This window comes from Crocuta crocuta, unplaced genomic scaffold (assembly GCF_008692635.1).
Source record: "Crocuta crocuta isolate KB4526 unplaced genomic scaffold, BGI_CrCroc_1.0 scaffold369, whole genome shotgun sequence".
Classification (NCBI taxonomy): domain Eukaryota; kingdom Metazoa; phylum Chordata; class Mammalia; order Carnivora; family Hyaenidae; genus Crocuta; species Crocuta crocuta.
In genome coordinates this window covers 251,093-267,427 of record NW_027529441.1, presented here as the reverse complement: position 1 = coordinate 267,427, position 16,335 = coordinate 251,093, and the positions used below count along the sequence as shown (strand labels likewise).

Sequence of the window (16,335 nt, the reverse complement as noted above, 5' to 3'; positions counted from 1 at the left end):
GAATTATATGGATTATACATGTATTCCTTCCTTGCTATTATGTTCCAAAAGGAAACATGTACACTTACAGTGACAGGTTAGTTCTCAAATCTCCCTACTGACAGATACAGATATCAATTTTAGTTTTTCTTCCTGTCATTAATTTGACTCAATATACCAGACACATGAGCTTCAATCAAATTAAATTCAACATAACTTTAAAGTTTATTAGTAACATATAAACGCTTTATAAAAGTACGCATTAAATTTCTTAACAGAAGATAATTGGGGGAAAAAGTTTTTAAAATCCTCTTTTCTGCAAAGATGCTTTGTCTATGTAAATACAGCCTGAGGATAATTCCATAAAAAAAATTCTTACTAGGGTGCCTGGGTAGCTCAGTCAGTTAAGCGTCCAACTTTGGCTCAGGTCATGATCTCACGGTCCATGGGTTCAAGACCCACTTCGGGCTCTGTGCTGAAAGCCAGCTCAGAGCCTGGAACCTGTTTCGGATTCTGTGTCTCCCTCTCTCTCTCACCCTCCCCTGCTCATGCTGTCTCTCTCTGTCTCTGTCTCTCAGAAATAAAACATTAATGGGGCGCCTGGGTGGCTTAGTCGGTTAAGCGTCCGACTTTCGCTTAGGTCATGATCTCGCGGTTCGTGGGTTCGGGCCCCGCGTCGGGCTCTGTGCTGACTGCCAGCTCAGAGCCTGGAGCCTGTTTCAGTCTGTGACTCCCTCTCTCTCTGGCCCTCCCCTGCTCACGCTGTCTCTCTCTCCTGGAAATAAATAAAACATTAAAAAAAAAAAAAAAAGAAATAAAACATTAAAAAAAAAATTTTTTTTAATTCTTCCTGCTGGAACAATTAGGAAAGGAACAGTTCACAGTTCCTTTTACTTGGCATTTTACTTTATCCCTTTATATATACTTTACCAAATGTTTGTTGAAACTAATACTTTCATAATACCAGGTAATCCAGGGATGCTTGGGTGGCTCAATAGGTTAAGCATCTGACTCTTGATTTAGGCTCAGGTCATGATCTCAGTTTGTGGGCCTGAGCCCCATATTGGGCTCCATGCTGACATCGTGGGGCCAGCGTGGGAATTCTCTCTCTCCCTCTCACTCTGCCTCTCCCCTGCGCGCTCTCTCTCTCTCTCAAAAATAAATAAACATTAAAAAAAAAATGCTGGGCAATTCAACATGATGAGGGAGGAGTCAGGAGGTACAGAGGGTTTCAAAGCAACCACACATTTAACAATGCCATTCTGCCAACTATGCCATTCTACCTGAAAGTAGAACATGTACAAGATGGTGAAACTGAAAAATATGTACAGGAAAGTAACTCAATTAACCCCAATAGCTGATTAATAAATATAGAAAAAAAGTTCAACCTTGCCAATAATCAAACTACAAACTAAAACTATGAAACACAATTCTTCAATTATCTAACTGGCATGAAGGTAGATTAGCATCAAGAAAAGAGGGCACTCTGCTGATGAGACCTAATTGGTGAGCTTTAATTTGAGAAGGAAATTTTAAACCCATGTATCAAAAACTAAAAAAAATGTTCGTATCATTTAAACTAAGAATTCCACTTCTAGGGGCGCCTGGGTGGCTTAGTCGGTTAAGCGTCCACCTTTCGCTTAGGTCACGATCTCGCGGTTCGGGGGTTCGAGCCCCGCATCGGGCTCTGTGCTGACTGCTCAGAGCCTGGAGCCTGTTTCAGTCTGTGACTCCCTCTCTCTCTGACCCTGCCCTGCTCACGCTGTCTCTCTCTCTCTCCTAGAAATAAAAAAAATATTTAAAAATAAATAAATAAATAAACTAAGAATTCCACTTCTAAAAGTTTATCTAAAACAATAATCATTTGTGTCCAAATCTTCCACAATGACTATTTTAAAATTAGAAAAATATTAATGGTATTTAGTGGAATATTTTATTTTCTAATTTAAATTTATATAACTTGTATTAATTTTAAGATGAAATATTCAAATCCACTGATTTACAAATGAAAAACTTTGTATCTGAGACAAAACAATGTACTTCTCAACTTTTGATTATAAATATAAATAAATAGAACCATCATTATCAGATACAGCTTAACCATGGATTAAACCTTGTCTTTGAAATTAAGTTACTTTCAAGTCAATGGCTTGCAAATCTTTAATAAAATTTTTAAATTAAAATATTTAAAAATAAATTTTAAAATCTGTTCTTTTAAATCTGTATAATGGATACCCTTGTGTACATAAACCCAAATTTGAAAAATTGCTCTTTAATGTAGATTTTGTTGATTTTTGTGCATTAAAGAAAATATCCCTTTAATTACTGACATATACTTTACTGCTCAGCAAATTCTATTTACTTTCCATAAAGTCAAAAGGATTTTGAAACCCAAATGCTTAACCAATTTTCCATTTGCTTAGAGGAAAGTACAGAGATAAGACACTCTAATATGAAATAATCCTAAGATGGAGCAAATTTACAAGGCTTTTTACTTTATTATTTTTTTAATGTTTTATTTCAACATTTATTTTACTTTATTTATTTGAGAGAGAGAGACAGCAAGTAGGGGAGGGGAAGAGAGCGAGAGGGAGACACAATACAAAGCAGGCTCCAGGCTGAGCAATCAGCACAGAGCCTGATGCAAGGCTTGAACTCACGAACCCGAGATCATGACCTGAGCCAAAGTCAGACGCTTAACCAACTGAGCCACCCAGGCACCCCTAACAAGGCTTTTTAAAACAAAGAGTCAGAGGGGCGCCCGGGTGGCTTAGTCGGTTAAGCGTCCGACTTTCGCTCAGGTCATGATCTCGCGGTTCATGGGTTCGAGCCCCGCATCGGGCTCTGTGCTGAATGCCAGCTCAGAGCCTGGAGCCTGTTTCAGTCTGCGACTCCCTCTTTCTCTGACCCTCCCCTGCTCACGCTGCCTCTCTCTCTCCTAGAAATAAATAAAAAACATTAAAAAACATTTAAAAAAAAAAAAGAGTCAGGAAAAATATTGTCTCCCTGTTCCTACTGAGCAGTCTTTCATCTTACTTAAACACTACAAAATAGCTCCACTGATTTTTCTATAAAATTCACTTTTCAGATTTCTCGTGATTTGTATCCAGATATTTTTACAAGCAACAAAGCTGAACAAAGTATTCTCAAGTTAAAAAGAATTTTCACTTTCCCTACATTACTTTATCTTACTACATCCTCCTACAAACTTTTTTCCTAGTTCCAGAATTTAGAGAAATGGATTACAAAATACACGTGTAAGTGCAAATAAAAATTGTCAACATTAAATACAAAACCTTTTGATTTAACTACTTATATTTCTATGTGAATTAAGAGAATAGCATATAGCAAACAGTAGTTTAAACTTCATCTGTTGTATTCCCCACTTTTTAATTCTATCACCAAGCCCAATTTGTTAACATTTCCTGCTGGCAGAACTAATTTTCTAAGCAGTTAATTTCTGACAACTTATTGTATACAGTATGCCCTAATTTACTATTCTTCATTTAAGACTAACTCTCCTACAATTTCCAAGGGTCTACCTTTCACTCAAACTTTTAAGTTGGCCAGCCAGCCAGCCACTCAAACTTTTCACTTTATAACCAAGGCTGCCTCTCTTTAGGAGGGCTTTTAACCCATTCAGTTCCAGCTTAGGACAACGGGTCATTTTTTTTTTTTTTTTTTTATTACTTACCTACATTTTGGTTCACCTAACTGCAATTAATCCTCCACTTCGTCCTTCTTACTTGACTAAGAAATAGCCAGAAGGCAATTTTGGGAAATGGCAAATATTTTCTCCATGCCACTGTTCTATTTATTTTACTAGCACCAATGCCAGATTTCAAAATTTTTACTGTGCCTCACTAGCAAACTTTACATCTCCCCCTCCAAAACTGGCCACAAAACATTTTTATGAATTATTTCCTCTTAGACTTCAATAGAAGAAATAAAACTCGGCTCCTGGATATAAAATCATTCGATTAGAAGAAAAAATAAAAATTATCCCATTCTTTATGTAATTCCATTTATAGTCAGTTATTTCCACAAAGTTGTCATGACTGGATGTACACATAAGCATGGGACTAAAATTAAAAATGTTAGCATTTATAAAATCCCCAACTTAAAATTTAAATAGTGATTATAAATTAGTAAAAGAAACACACATACCTAAAAGCATATCTTAAATTTTATTTTATTTTTTATAATGTTTTATTTATTTCTAGGAGAGAGAGAGAGACAGCGTGAGCAGGGGAGGGTCAGAGAGAGAGAGGGAGTCACAGACTGAAATGGGCTCCAGGTTCTGCGCTGGCAGTCAGCACAGAGCCCGACATGGGGCCCGAACCCACGAACCGCGAGATCATGACCTAAGCGAAAGTTGGACGCTTAACCGACTAAGCCACCCAGGCGCCCCAAACATATCTTAAATTTTAAACATGGATCATCTATAGAGGACTTAAAAACTTAACCAAACTTCATTATTCTTGAATTTTTACAAATTCTTCCCAAAAAATACATTATAGTACACTTGCTATCATGCTTCAAATGTACAAAAGTTGTTTAGTGAGCCCTCTCTCCTCATAAACACTCCAGTAGACAAAGATTAGCTGCTCAAAACATTTCAGAGTAGCCATGTGGGACTATGAACTGGGCTCAGATGGGTACTTACACTGTCAAATCTCAGAACTGCCATTCTACACAGTATGACTGTGGTCAATTCACACCACCTCTTCAGTTTCCTTACCTTTAGAATGGAAAGAATGCAAAGAAACACATATACAACTCCTAACCCATTAACTGACATTTGGCTGGCAGTTAATGGGCAAATGCAGGATTCCTTCCTGTGAACTGTCCCCACTGGATTACTTCTTAAAAGCACATGTAAAAACTAAAGCTAACCTATAAAACAAACTTAGGATTCAGGATCAACAAAATAATTTACAGAACCACTCAGTAGCTAATAAATATTGTTCTCAATTGAGAAAAAAATCAGATCAAGCAACAAAACAATGAAAATGGTGGGTTAAAAACATATTTCTATTTTAACTTTTTAAATGTTTTTATTTATTTCTGCGAGAGAGAGAGACAGCATGAGCAGGGGAGGATAAGAGAGAGAGAGGGAGATACAGAATCTGAAGCAGGCTCCAGGCTCTGAGCTAGCTGTCAGCACAGAGCACGACACGGGGCTCGAACCCACAAACTGTGTAATTATGACCTGAGCCAAAGTCGGACACTCAACCCACTGAGCCACCCAGGCACCCCCATATTTCTATCTTTAAAACAGGTTTGAGATATGACTCATACACTATAAAGCTCACCCATTTAAAGCATACAATTCAGTGGTTTTTACTATATTCCAGAGTTGGCAACCATTAGCACTATTTTGTTCTAGAATACTTTAATCCCCTCCAAAAGACTCCATATTCATTCCTCCTCACCACCAACCAACTTTAATCTAATGTCTCTATGAATTGGCCTACTAAAACTTTTTTAATGTTTATTAATTTTTGAGAGGGAGGGAGGGGCAGAGAGAGAGGGAGACACAGATCCAAAGCAGGCTCCAGGCTCTGAGCTGTCAGCACAAAGTGCTCAAATGCAGGGCTTGAAGTCAGATGCTTAACTGACCCACCCAGGCGCCTTGTGCCTATTTCTGACATTAAACAATAAGAAAGGCCTTTATGAAGATGTGAGCATATCTCCAATGAATCCCACTGTCCTTTCCAAAGTGATTTATCATTCAGCATCTCTTAATTAAGGTGAACGAGGTGATACATGGCTATTAAGGTTTGGAGAGTATTTTATGTTCCTTAAAGGCTTAAAAGGTATATTGCTGTAAACTTCCCTATTATAGGCTTCCTTTCAGCAGTCTTAGAATTCCACTTCAGCTAAACTCAGCTCTGACAAAGTCAAAAAGAGGAAAGAAAATGGAATACTCGTGATAAAATGCCAAAAGATTAAAATTTTTGCAGAGAGAGATTTATATAGAGTTGGTCAATTACTGCTCTTTTGGTAACACCATACCTACAGCAGGACAATGAGAGAAGCCAATACAGGGCAAGCAATAGTGGGTGAATGGTCTCTAAACCCTCAAAATACAGTAATAAAACTGAAATCATTCTACCATTACTAAACACTGGCAATTCTAAATAGCATCAGGGACAGAATATTTCTTCCCCTAAAAAAAGGTGACTGAGATGCTTAAGTTTAAATCTACTGCTGTGGTTACTGTGGAGTTTTGACAATACAGAAGCATCAAATCTGTACATTTTTATTACATTTCTTTTAATAAGCAATCTATTCTTAGTGGAAATTTATTAGGAAACCCTCCAGTTATGTGGTCAGTGTCCAAAACATGCAGATTCACCACAACTGTGAATTTGGAGTCACTATAAAGAAATTCGGTACAGCCTATGCTCATGCTCAGTTTGCTTCTCCAATCTTGTGGTTCCTATATACGAGTGTGTATTTAAAGATTAAAGAGTACATTCAAAATATGATAGCTGAGTGCAATTCTTGTTTCCTGAAATTCTTTTTTCTGGTATAAATATTTACAAACAGTGAGGATAGGCCTTGAACAAAGGTATAGTGGAACACAAAGCTTGAAGATCCATGAACAAAAATCATGGAGAAGGTCATTAGTATGCAACAAAATATAAGGAAGTAGACATTTACACCTTAATTTAAAGAATGTTTAACTAATAGAAATCTATACTGAGTTTTTTGGTGGAAATACTTTAGTGAATTTTTTTTTGACTGAGGAGACATTTGAAAGTCATTAGAATCAATGCTGAAAAAGACATGGGTACTACTGTGATTTCTAGAATTTATTGTGAAGTGGGTAGTTTGTACCAGAAGTAACTTATGTTTAAGACTCCCTAACTAGTGTGTGTTGCTTTATGTACAACTTTTCCTAATTACAACAAATAAAAAGTGTTCTTCATTCAATTATGAGTGAGGGTAAGAATGATGAATCTGGCTATAACTGTTTACTGAGCACAAATATGTGAAGATCACCTACATATTGACAAATATGCAGAAGTAAGGCTTGAAAGGCAACTGGAATATAATAGTAAGTCAATGTTATGACAGACCAATAAGTAGGTAAATTTTTCTACTTTCCCCCCCCAAAAAAGTACTGATGCAACTTAAAAATATTAACTCCCTTTTTCCACTATCATATTTATTTACAACTGGCATAAAGTTCAAGTTTCTTTTTTTGGACAAACTCATGATTATTTCTGGAAATAATTCTCTTGTAGAAGAGGTCTGTATTAAAAAGAAAGAAAAATTGTGCTCTGGATAGCAAACATGCAAGGCATGCCATTGCTCCAGTCTCTTCCAACTAGGATTACTGACCCACATGGATTTATACCAAAATCACCAATTATCCAAACGCAAATGATAACTCTTAAGTGAAGCTTGGATGGCGCTCTACTTTTCACTGAGCCCTGCCATCTTCCCCACCCCGATGCCCAACCCCATCACAACCTTAGCTTGGGGGTGCCTGGGTGGTTCAATCAGTTAAGCATCTAGGTTCTTGATTTAGACTCAGGTCATAATCTCAAGGAGGCTGCTTAAGATTCTCTCTCCCTTTCCCTCTGCTTCTCCCCCACATATACTCTCTCTCAAAAATAAAAGCAAAAAACCTTAGCTTCTAATTTATTTTTGAATGTTTATTTTGAGAGAGAGAATAGGGAGAATCCCAAGCAGGCTCCACAAGGTCAGCAGAGAGCCCAATGCAGGGCTTGAACTCACAATCCAAAAGATCATGACCTGAGCCAAAACCAAGAGTCGGCCACTTATCCGACTGGGCCACCCAGGTGCCCCTCAGCTTCTAATTCTTTTTTTTTTTTTAATTTTTTTTTTTAAATATTTTTATTTATTTCTAGGAGAGAGAGAGAGAGCGTGAGCAGGGGAGGGTCAGAGAGAGAGGGAGTCACAGACTGAAACAGGCTCCAGGCTCTGAGCTGGCAGTCAGCACAGAGCCCGATGCGGGGCTCGAACCCACGAACCGCGAGATCATGACCTAAGCGAAAGTCGGATGCTTAACCGACTAAGCCACCCAGGCGCCCCTTTTTTTTTTAAATTTTTTTTTTTAATATTTTTATTTAACAGCTTCTAATTCTTAACCTTACTCCAGCATTACACTGGATTTCTTGCTGACCTCACTACTAATCTGCACAATGTGCTTCACTGTAATATCAAAGTTTCTATATTTATGCCTTCACAAGCACCAGTAAGGAGCTCTAGCTATAAAGCAATGAAATGTAATCAATAAACCAGGAAAATATTTAACAGGACAAAGATGACCAGGATATAATAAATTGTAACATTTTTGCAAAATCTTAATAGTTCTCAAAAACAATTTTTTGACAGTACACTTTTAATTACATGTAATATTAGCAGAAATGCAAACATGTCCTTTCAAGTCTAGGCTTTCTTTTTCTGAGTTTATTTTGAGAGAGAGACAGAGTGCATCCATGAGAGCTAATCTGCACACAGTGGGGGAGGAGCAAAGAGGAGAGACAGAATCCTAACCAGGCTCTGCACCATCAGCACAGAGCTCAATGTGGGGCTCAAACTCATGAACTCTGAGATCTCAGGAACTGTGAGATCACGGGATCAGGAGTCAGAGGCTTAACTGACTAAGCCACCCAGGCACCCCCCAAATCTAAGCTTTCAACAGATATTTTTAAGGCTTGTCCTAACACAACCTTAACTACCAAACTCTACCTTTTCCTGTTCCATCAGAATATTAATCAACCAATGTTACCCAAAATTTGAACCGGTAATAGGTAAGCTGCTTATTCTATATACCTAATAACATAGTGTTGCTTGTTTTTAGCTCATTAAAGTTGTATGCTTGTTGCTCTGAGGTAAGCTAAAAAAAATTTTTTTTAATTCAGCATATTATCTCAACAAATGTTATGAATAATACTCAAGGTTCATCGTTTATGTAACAACTTTATTCCTATCAAGTTATCAAGAAATATATAAAATGAGATTTCAATGTGTGCAGGTATCTACAGAAACACTACCTGGAAAGCTGAAGTAAATTATATTCACTCGTGCTCCATGGCAGAGACCCACCCTACAATTTTATCAGGTAAAAAACACTTTCCCCACCCCTGCCAAATACCAACTACCATTTTGGTAACTTTCTGTCAGGAACTTGGTTTCACAATAAATTATAAGCCAACTTTTCCATCTTTCCAAGTTCTCTCTGAATCAGTTCCTTAATCATGTGTCCATGTCATTTTTTTATGAAACAAAACACTAAACAAAATTCTAGACTTCTGGGCAGGGTGTATTTTCAACAAGAACATCAGTGATAAATGCTGTAATAGAAAGCTTTGAAAAGCCAGCTTTCCTCCACTCACCATAAGGCCAGACTTTTACTGTTGTTGGAGATAAGCAATTCACTGAGTGAAGAAAGAGCAGAGGAATACAATGATAACCTTAATATCTAAAACTCCTGTGGTAATAGCGTAACATGGTCAAATGAGGAAAGAGAAACCTTCAGTTTTACTTCAACTAGTACCCTGATCCTCCATCTCTTCCACACAGTAAGACTCTTGTGTCAACTCTGTATCCACTGCATTAGATAGAACTCTCCAAGAAGGAAGAGGATCAAACACAACTAAAGAACTTACATTACAGATTAAAATAGTAACAACAATGACAAGGTATCTTCATCAGATGATTTAAACTCTGGAAGACAGAGAGGTGCCTGGGTGACACAGTTGGTTAAGCATCCAACTTTAGCTCAGGTCATGTCTCAGTTCATGGGTTCGAGCCCCAACCCCACATGGGACTCTGTGATGACAGCTCAGAGCCTGGAGCCTGCTTCGGTTTTTGTGTCTCCCCCTCTCTCTGCCCCTCCCCTGCTCCCACTCTGTCTCCCAAAAATAAATATTAAGAAAAATTTTTTTAAAAAATTCTGGAAGACAACCACATCTAGCAATAGGTACAATACTCCATACACAAAACTTTCCAGTAGAAAAAGGAAGGTATGGCAAGTTCCCCACTGAGATGTAGAACTCAACTCTTCCTTCAGGATAACATGGTGGTTCTAGACAGACAGTAAGTGTAGCAATATAAATTCATACAGTATTCATAAAGCTTAATTTGTCTGATCTTAAAGGTAAAAATGAATGTTAAAGTTCTCATATGTTTTCCCTGAACTCCAACGTATCATTATATGCATACCTCTTCAGTATTTCACTATCTCAGGGCTGTAGTTCTCTAAAAATAATCTGAGGATCCCTGAGTTCCTTTCAGTGGTCGAGAAAGTAAAAATTGTTTTCTTTTTAATACTAAGACATTTCTTGCCCCTTTCACTCATTTTCTCACAAGTGTCCGGCAAAGTTTTCCAGAGGGTATCTGATGTTTGTAATTACAAGAGATCAAACAAAGAAATACATGTGAGAACCCAGGTTTGCAAATGAAATTTGCAAAACTGTAAAACAATGTCATTCTTTTCACTTTTGTTTCATGAATGTTATTTTTCATTAAAAATGTCATTTATGTTACCATCTAATGGGTTTGTTATTTTTAATAAATGCATTTTTCAGATTAAATTTCTAAGATGATAAATACCCCCCCAAATATATATGATACTTATATCACCCACAGATACAAGAGTTCTCTCTGGTCCTTAACTTTTAAGAGTTAAAGAAGTCAAAACGCAAAGTTTGAGAATAGTTGCTCTAGAGAAACTCTTATACACGAAAACCTGTTTGAGAAACTTCACTATCAGCAATAAGAAACAACTTGAATATTCAGCAACTGGGGAATCAGATAAATAAAATATGNGGGATGAGCACTGGGTGTTATATGGAAACCAATTTGACAATAAACTATTTGTAAAAAAAAAAAAAAGATAAATAAAATATGGTTTATTCAAATGACAGCATACTACCCAGAAAGTAGGATGAAATCTTATTTTATATATATATAATATTAATAAAGTTTGAGGAAAAACACACACAAACATGTATAATATACCACTCAGGCATATCTAAACGTAGAATATTATATATTGATATATTGCTTATCTACTACAGAGACTGATACTAAATTCACTTTGATTGCGTCTGGAGGAAGAAAGGTCTTTAACTTGTAATATTTTAAATTTAAATTAAAACCACTTATTAGGACTCCTGGGTGGCTCAGTCGGTTAAGCTTCCAACCCGTGATTTCAGCTCAGGTCATGATCCTAGGATCATAGGACTAAGCCCTGCAAAGGGCTCTGTGCAGAGCATGGAGCCTGCTCAAAACAAAACAAAACAAACAAAACAAAATCCACACTTATACAACTGTCCATTCTTATTGTTGTATCTTCTCTGCACTTTTTAATATTTTAGCAGAGAACAACGAAGTATCAGCTATCATTGGTCACTCACTTTTTTCACTTATCTTTTTACAACCCCTACAAAGTGTCTCACAATAAAAGTTCTCTAATGGGTGTCTTTAGTAACTTCATCTTTTGTATCTTCCTTCCTGTATCAGAGATACTGACCTCTTTTACCTGTGCTGATCTGTACCCTTCTTTTTATCCAATTTTGTTCTAAGGAAGCCCTCGTTGCTTTAAACTATGCTTCTCTACACTTCCACTCTCTGAACACGCTCAAGCTTCCACTATCATCTAAGAGACCAGAGCCTGAATGTCACTTAAGGCCAAGACCTTATATGTGCTATATAAGCATACAAATGGCCTACCGCCAGTGCCTACTACACTGTTAATTGCTCTTCTTTCCCTTCATGTCCTTAAAGCCCTCATAACAAAAATTCTAAGAGACTACGTTTGTTTCCTTAAACTTCAGATCCCATTACTCTCAAATTTTAGTTGCTTTTTTCTTAAGTTTTAACCTGTAACCATTCCTCTGGTATTATACGTATTATCTTTAGGCAGCAATTAAGATGGGGAGATGTGCATTCAAATCCCAGCTCAGCCATTAGCTAACAGTGTGCCCCTGGGTCAATTATTATTTAACTTCTTTGGAAATCAGTTTCCTCATCTATAAATGGATGTCTGTGCAAGGCTGTGGGAATATTAAGTTAGATATGTATATATAAAATGGCTGGTATGCCAGAGATACTTAATGAATATTCTTTCTCTCCCCTCTCAGCTTCCTCCAGGGCACATCTGAGAGTGACTCCCAGATGTCTCCCTCTATTCACCGGTTGCTTCCAAGTTTGAGTCCTACATGCCCAACTGCTTGTGAAAAATTTCCACATGACTTTTCCACTCAAGCTCAAACTCAACCTGTTCAAAAACCAAACATATTTCCCCCTCCACTAAGTATGCTTTTGATGACTGCTTGACTTGGGTTAATCACATCATCACTCTCCCAGCACCTAAAATGTTGGGGGCAAAAGGTGCTTCTAAGCCTGTCAGAAGGCAAGGTCCATGGATTCCTCTGGCCCATATCCCTTCCCTGCTCCTGTCAAATTCTACTTAATTCTACCTTAGTCCTCAAAATGCCAATCTTCCTCAAATCTCTGCCTTCTATAATACGTACTAGAAACCAAGCAGTTTTCTTGATTGTATCACCCCACTACTTACAATCTTCAGTTCATCCACAGCCTAAAAATGTAATTCAAACACATCAGACAGACAAGAAACTTGTCAGGCTCCAAATTACTTAACCACTTTTACTTTCCCGTAGCCTTTGGAATCAAACTACTGTACTGTTCACTTATTCATCACCACTGCTGCCCATCAATCACTACTTCCTGCAAACTGACCCCAACCTTTTCTTCCATGTCTTCACTGATCCCCCATAGCCAACCCACAGTACTTTTTAAAAGAGCCCCAAAGGAAGTTGTTCTATCACATATCAAAGTTATTTGTCAAAGTCTTGTGTTCTCTATTACATCAGGCTCCTAGGAGACAGAGATCCTTGGTAGTGCCACAATATTTAGGACACAGCTTTGTAGCTGAGCACGCACTCAAAAGTTTGTAAAAATTAAGGTAAGACTGGGGAGATTGAAGACATTTCATGAATGGGGAGAAATAACTGAGAAGCACGACAAGTCAAATGGGCAGGCACAAGATGAGGGACTTTAAAATCAGACTAAGTTCTCCAGAAGAAAGTTTCTTGAGAAGTTGAGTTGGCAACACATATTTAACATAATGTAACCTGCAGTTCATGAAGACTAAGAAAGGACACAAAAAATTATTCGGGTAGAAAAATGTACAAAGATTAAAAAAATTCTTATTTTGTACATTTTAAAGAGGTTATAATACCATTTCCTTTTTTCAAAAAGGTGGTATCATACCTAATTCTAGATTTTCAAAGTAAAAACTAATGACACTTTCCCAGAATATAAGAGATTTTGCTTTATAATGGGCTCAATGTCAACTTCCATTAACGCCTAACACACACTTAAACACTTCTGACTCTAAAAATCCTCCTTTTCGTTCATTAAAAGGAGTCAATAAGGTTTTATCTCAGGAAATAAACACATTTATAATCTTTAAAAAACTGTTGTACCATTTATACAAATTCTCATACACTCAAGTATTTGCCTCCCATGGTGAGGGGAGCAGGAAAGAATACAGACTCCCTACCCTCATGGAGTCAACATTCCAGGGAATTGTGCCTTCAGGAAACCAAGTCAACTTTCCAAACCTGAAAGCTCTGGAATAGGATCACAAATTCTCTCGCCATCAAACATTAGGAAATATTATTTCGTTATTTTGAAAATTATCATGCTTGCCAACAGCAGTTGCTACTACAGTTAAGACACGATCTGTACCCATGGGTTGAAGACAAATCATTTGGACGGTAATTCGTAAGGCAATAAAAGGTCCCAACCGCAGTGGTACTGGAGGCTCCCATATTACCGCACTGCAAATCTAAAAGAAAAGTTATTCTGTCACGAGAGAAATTACAAAACCTTATTGTGAGATGCAGCAAGTTTTTATCAAGACATCTAGAGCTACAGTGCTCCATCTGACTTTAGAGCTACAGTGCTCCATCTGACTTTTTCAATGCTGGGTTCCTCTTTAGCGTTTGGAAAAGGAAAATAATCCAACTCCACACGTGACAACAGTTTCCATTCTGCAACTGTATTGTAAATCATCAATGGTCAAGTCCCCTCCCCACAAATCGATTCTGATGAAGAGGATGTGGGGACTCAACGCTCCAAACACAGCACCTGGAAAGACTGGAGATAAAAAAAAAAAAACAAACAAAAAAAAACTATAGAGCTTTACGGCGGCGGGCAGCTTTGTTCCCGGTTACGGGAGGTTTTCACATGTAAATGTTCCCCTAGAAGCAGGAGAGGCTTAACTACCTCGGGAGGAGTGCGAGGGTGGGGGACTGGAGGCCAAAGCCGGCTTTCCACCGGACTAAGGCGGAGCAAGTCCTCTCCCATTCAACTTTTTAGGTGTCACGTTGGGGCCACAGAGCCCAATAAAAGGATTGTGTTCACGACTCGAAATGATAAGGAGCCACCCCTCTCCATTCGGGCGCCCCGTTTCCCAAGTGTGTGGATCTCGGGGGGNAGCCCCCGCCGCCCAGGGACCCGGGCAGGAAGCGTCCCCACCCCGACCACAGCTTTAAACCTCCGGCGGCGGGAGAAACGGAGCCCCGGCTCCCGCAGCAGGCCCGGCACCCCTTAGCCCCGAGCACTCCTCACCTCCTGGTTGAAGGCGTTGACGGCGTCCATGTTCGCGCTGCGGCGGCGGCTGCTCCGGGCCCGCCGGTCACATAGACCTCGCGCCGCGGCGGAGCGGGGCCGGGNAGAGCGCGGGAGCCCCCAGAGTCGGGAGGCTGGCACCGCGAGGGCCCGCGCACACGCGCGCCCCTGCCCGACGCGGCGTTCCCGGGTGCGTTTTCGTGCGATGCTGCCCATTCGGGCCCTGCACGCGGCCGGCGGGCGGGCGCAGACCCGCTGGCTTTCCGCTGGCTGGAACAAAGGGCGCAGGAGTTAACCTGAGCCCGCTGAGCGTGCGTTTGCGGCGCCCGCTCAGCCTCTGCCGATGCAGCCCTGTGTCTGCTCTGACTGCGGGCATGAAGCCCCGGGAACGACATGCAAGCACTGGATATCCACGCAGGCCCGAAGGATCCCCCTGTTCAGCTTGTGCCGCGGGAGGAGTGGATTCTCTAAGCCTTGATACCGATTCCCCAAACAGACGTTTCCTTTTTGGTGGAAACCCTTCGCTCTGACTCACTTACCTTGAGTACCAACTGTCTGCGGGCCACTGTGCTGGGTTCTGGGGATATGGAAATAAAAGGCAATTTTTCTGCCAGCAGACAACTCAGTTTAGTGGGGAGGACGGACACATGAGCAGATAAGAGCTAAAACCTGATAAGTATTAGGGCAGAGACCCAGGGGAACAAAGAAGAAAGATATTCATCCGACTTGAAGTCCAGGAAAGCTCAGAGGAAGTGGCACTCAACCGACATCTGGAAGCTGCAGCGGTTGGAGAAGACACTGGACTGACTGAGCCTGATGAATACTTTGGCATCACCTTCCTCCAAGGAGGACCAGCTGGAGCTTAAAGAGTGGGGTGGACTGAGAGGGAGTGACTGAGACCAGGGCCCGAAGAGCCTCCGAACACTGCCAAGGAGTTTGGATTGTGTGCCTGAGGCAGTAGGGAAACATGGAAAGGTTTTAAGAGGCGCGGGGTGTCATGCAATGTGCTCTTTCAGAAGAAAGGTGTAGAACAGCAAGAGTAGGATTAGGGAAAGAATGGCTCTAAGTCCCAGGGAAGCCCAGGAGTTGAGGCAATGGAGTGGAGAAGGAAAGACAAGGTCAAATGTTTAAGAGGTGAAATGTATGGGGCGCCTGGGTGGCTCCGTGGTTTTAAGCGTCCGACTTCATCTCAAATCGTGATCTCACGGTTTGTGAGTTCGAGCCCCGCGTCCCGCTCTGTGCTGACAGCTCAGAGCCTGGAGCCTGCTTCACATTCTGTGTCTTCCTTTCTCTGACCTTCCCCTGCTCACTCTGTCGCTCGCTCTCTCTCTCTCTCTCTCAGAAATAAATAAAACATTAAAAAATTAAAAAAAAAAGTGGAATGAATGGGCTGGGACAGAAGGAACAGGGAGGTGTGGAGGAGAATGCTCAAGGTTCTGGCTTGATAAGAGTTGTGGGTGGTGGATTTGTAAGTCAATCTGGGGACTCCGGGGAGGAAGGGATGCATTTGAGCGAAGGTAGAATCACAGTTAACCCCTGTAGATCCTTTACCATACATCAGAGTCTGTGCAATGTCATTCTGTGATATTTCATTTAATCTCCACAACAGGCTTCTGGATGAGGTGGCTATCAGTAATGCCCTGTTTTATAGTTAAGGAATTGAGGCACAATTCAGTTAACTAGCATGCCCAGGGCCAGATGATTTCCTTC

The 16,335-nt window shown here is 39.9% G+C and overlaps 1 protein-coding gene across 3 annotated transcripts in view; it reads right to left on the bottom strand.

Annotated features, from left to right (window-relative positions):
- SCAF4 (SR-related CTD associated factor 4) overlaps positions 1 to 14,725 on the bottom strand; it is a 59,198-nt gene extending 44,473 nt beyond the window's left edge. For all 3 annotated transcript variants that reach the window (XM_077760201.1, XM_077760203.1, XM_077760202.1), the window contains exon 1: positions 14,626 to 14,725. In XM_077760201.1, coding sequence (XP_077616327.1) covers positions 14,626 to 14,655 — 30 coding nt within the window. In that variant the 5' untranslated portion in view covers positions 14,656 to 14,725. The remainder of the gene's footprint in view (positions 1 to 14,625) is intronic.
- Positions 14,726 to 16,335: the final 1,610 nt, after the last annotated feature.